Source organism: Lotus japonicus, chromosome 2 (genome assembly GCF_012489685.1).
Source record: "Lotus japonicus ecotype B-129 chromosome 2, LjGifu_v1.2".
In the NCBI taxonomy this organism is placed as follows: domain Eukaryota; kingdom Viridiplantae; phylum Streptophyta; class Magnoliopsida; order Fabales; family Fabaceae; genus Lotus; species Lotus japonicus.
Window position 1 is genome coordinate 20,345,685 of NC_080042.1, and position 4,060 is coordinate 20,349,744.

The window sequence follows — 4,060 nt, forward strand, 5'->3', positions numbered from 1 at the left end:
CAGTATGATCCTAGTTGCTAAATCTGCATTTTTGGTGATGAGTTATGTGATTCATGATTGCTGGAAATTGACCTAGGAGTTCATACATGAGAAAAATAAAACTGTTAAAAAAAAATTCTGTGTTGTTGTTGTTTCGGCCGTGGCCCTCTTGGGGAATTTCAGGCTGAAATTCTTGCTGCTATTATCATGTTCTGTTACATGCTGTGGTGCTGAAATTTTTATTGAGATATTGTGATATGTGAAAATAACATGTTGGACTCTTTTTGGAATGAAATGACATGTCTTGAAAGATTAATTTACGATTTATGGCATTGTTTTTGATGTGTGATTACTTCTAAAATTTTTACATGATTGTTCTGTTGTTGGGGCTGTACCAAGACACCTATGATGAAAAGGGAAGGAAGGAAAATTGTTTTGAAAACCCTAGGGCCTTGTGAAGGCTCGGCCGAACCCTAGTTTTGAGGGTCCGGTGGACTTTTTCCTTCGTTTGATCATACAAGTCATGTGGTACCTTGCCGATGAACTTGCCATGATATGCTATGTTTGAGTGAATGATTATGCGTTGATGCTTATGCGTTTCCTTAGCAAACTATATTGTTTCTTGAATAAGTGTTCAAGGGTCGCTCATCCAGCTGTTATTCCCTTGGACGCTTGGATTGTTGTTTTTTTTGTCTGCGACATGAAATTAAGACTGTAGGTTTGACTTTAGAGCCTTAAGAACAAAGAGAAAGAGAATTAATAATGTTGTGACTCGCTTGCAAGTGAAATTAATTAGCGGACATAGGTCAGGTAGACTATGGTCCATGAGAACGATGGGCTTGCACGCGAGGGTGTTTTTGTGGATGAGCCGGTTAGGTCTCCACGTGATAACCATTATTAAGTCATGGGATAGGGATTGACTGTGTGGGTCTCCCTGAGTGATTTGTGGATGAGCTGGTTAGGTCTCCACGTGATTGAGGGTTGTACTGCGATCCCCTCCGAGAATTGTTCATCTGCGGATGATCGAGATTGGCCAAGGAGTTTTGGTGGGTTGTGCGATGTGAGGATCCGTTAGTACTGACTAACTGACTGTATATCCATAAACGACATATAACGTTTATATTGTGATACTGTTGCACTTGTGATTGTTATTTTTCTGTTGGACCTGACCCTGTTTTGTGTTTACTTGTTTATTTGGGGGGGGGGGGTAGATGCCGCTCTCGATGGGTATGGAGGATATCACGAGGGTGGAGATTGTTCTGGATAGTCCAAATGAAGACCGACTCTGGGAGGCCGACAATTCCGGAGTGCAGAGGATTTATGTCGGCGGTGCAGTATTCTTGGCAAGGAACAGGTTTGGGTCGCTCATTACAAGTCAGGTTCTCAGGGACAGATCAGTCATGTTTCCGCATCCTCTAGCTAGGTTTTAGGAGGCCGTGGGAGAAGATACTTCGGAGGATACAGAAGAAGACCCTTCGGAGGACGCGACAGTAGAGTCACGCTTACAAGAGGAGGAGGCAGTGGAGTCTTCGCCAGCTGAAGTCAAGCTGGAAGTCCGGACGCAGCGCGTTCCTGGTCGTCCCAAGTGCTTCAGGGTGGGACCTCGGAAAAGTGTGATCATGCTGGAACGGGCCAAGAAGAGGGCGCGTGAAACAAAAGCTGATACTCCGAAGCAGGATCAGGACTAGGAGTTTCTTCGCAGTGGGACTGAGAGTTTTGCACCGGACTATTATTTATTTTATTTTACTATCGAGATTTTTGATGTAGGGCTTTAGCCCAAGGATTTATTATTGCACTCTTGGAATTATGGTTTTACTTTCATTAAGAAGTTATTTCTATTTTCGAATTATATGTTTTTAATTATTCCGCATTAAATTTTTCGTAAGGGTTAAGTTTCGCGATAATTGATTCTTTTATCATTAATTAAAGATTAATTAATTAATCGGCGAAAATTCTTTGTGAAAATACACGTGATTAGTTACTGTGTGACACTCGAGAAATCGGGGCGTTACATGGATCGTCCTCATGAGGCTGAATTCCTTCAAAATCTCTAACAGTGAAGGTGATGTCAAGTTGATTAATTCCCTAGCTTCCCCAATCATTTGCATAAACAACATTGATAGAATGTACATATCTCTTTCATGATGAATTTGTCATTCCTTCACCCCTGAATCCCCCAAAAATAGAATGAATTCGCCCCTTTATCTCTGCATTCGCAACTTTCTTCTGCTCCGCCTCTCCAACTTCTTTACCATTATCATCTTGCCTTGTGGATGTCTCGACTTCATTTGAATCCCTTAGCCTCGCCAAATGTTTGATGCAACATGCATTTATCAAAGCCTTAATTTCTTTTCGCAATGTAAAGAAATCATCAGTGTTATGTCCTGCTATTCGATGATACTAGCACCACTTAGACCAGTCCACATTGCTTGCTGGACGCTTTGGTTGTTTTGAAAACGAATTACGTTCGCTTCTAGGCACGTGTGTAAAGCCTTAAGTTAAATTAACCGCCAGTGGAACCGAGCGGTCTTGTTGGTTTCTGGTCCACATCATGGAGTGTCCATACCCACGATTTCCATAAGGTTGAGCACGATTTCTGAAATTAGAGCGGTTATCATGTTGGTTCCGGTTGTTGTAGCCCCTGTCTCCACTTGTAACTGCCCCACGTGAACGATAAAAACTAACCGCTCCTTTCTTCGAATCAAACTGATGTTTCTGTCCCGCAAACACCGTGTTTGGGCGGTTTTTCTTAATCTCATCGCTCTGCTCCTCTCGGATGAACCCTTGAACACGGCTTTGAAACTCCTCCATCGTTGTTACCGGCTTCCTACTCAAGTTATTGTTCATACTTCCTGGCTTCAATCCAATTTCAAATTCTGCAATGCAAATTTCCAACATTTTGTCCTCTAAGTGCACCGACAAATAATTGAAATGCCCCATGTATGGTTGCAAAGTCTCACACGGCTTCTGTTGAACATTAAACAACGTTGTTGCCTTTACCTTTTGTGCACGGCTCGTTGAGAATTGATAGAGAAACTTGTCCGACAACTCAGTGAAATTGACAATTGAATGTGGCGGTAGAGTTGTGAACCAAGTCATTGCTGACTTCTTGAAAGTGGATGGCAACATCTTGCACTTTAAAGCATATGACACGCCTATGATAACCATCTTGGTATTGAAGTACACCAAATGATCTTAGGGATCAGTATCCCCATAGTATGAGTCGATTAATAAAGTCTTCAAATTATCTAGAACGGTTGTGTTAGCAATTTCCTCGGTGAATGGTTGGAAATCCACCACTGTCACTGCTATTCTTCGATCGCCCTCTTGTTGACCTCGATCTTGATTAAGTTCAACAATTTGAGTTTGTAACTGCTGATTGTGGTTTCAGAGATCATTAAGATCCGCCAAGATCCGTTGCAAAGCATCAGGAGGAACATTGTCTGGTATAACGTTGTTCCTCTCTCCGTTCGCCCCAGATCGTGTAACCATAATAGAAATCTTGAAGCCCAGGAATGATTTTCCTCGGCCGCACGGTGGGCGCCAATGTTCCGGTATGGAACCAACAATGAGGTTTCAGAGAGAGAAAATCGAGAGAAAATGCAAAATGAGTAAAAATGAGAGAGATCCCCCCACCAATTGGGCGGGTGTCTTATATATATTAGGTTTTGACATGTTCGGGTCATGGGTCGTCCGACCCATTTGTTACACAGATAATACATAGCCCACTATGTTACGTAGTTGTCACGCCTATATCAGTACAAATTTAAATTTGGAAACTTGAATATTCATTTTTCAAAAAATGGCAATAGGAGGTTGGAGATGTGTAACACCCCGATTTCGGTGGCGTCACTTTAGTAACTCAAAAATAAAATAAAGCGGAAAAGCAGGTTTTTTTTTTGATTTGTTTAAATAAAAAGACTTGTCGATATAAAGACTCAACCCCAATCGCGTTTAACAGCGATTAATATATAATACAAGCACAGCCCTTGCTGCCACTAAAAACATCATCACGAGTGTCCTCGAGTGATGGAAAGTAACACCAAGTAACTAAAAGTATTGCCCAACGGCAAACAAGTGC

General features: G+C 41.8%; 1 protein-coding gene across 1 annotated transcript; it reads right to left on the reverse strand.

Moving 5' to 3' along the window:
• Positions 1-2,472: 2,472 nt before the first annotated feature.
• LOC130736201 (uncharacterized) lies at positions 2,473-3,147 on the reverse strand. Its single transcript, XM_057588046.1, has one exon. It carries the CDS (start codon positions 3,145-3,147, stop codon positions 2,473-2,475), a length of 675 nt encoding a protein of 224 aa, XP_057444029.1.
• Positions 3,148-4,060: the final 913 nt, after the last annotated feature.

Excerpts from the sequence above, each read along its gene's own strand:
- LOC130736201 (XM_057588046.1), bottom strand. The coding sequence starts at position 3,147 with ATGGTTATCATAGGCGTGTCATATGCTTTAAAGTGCAAGATGTTGCCA.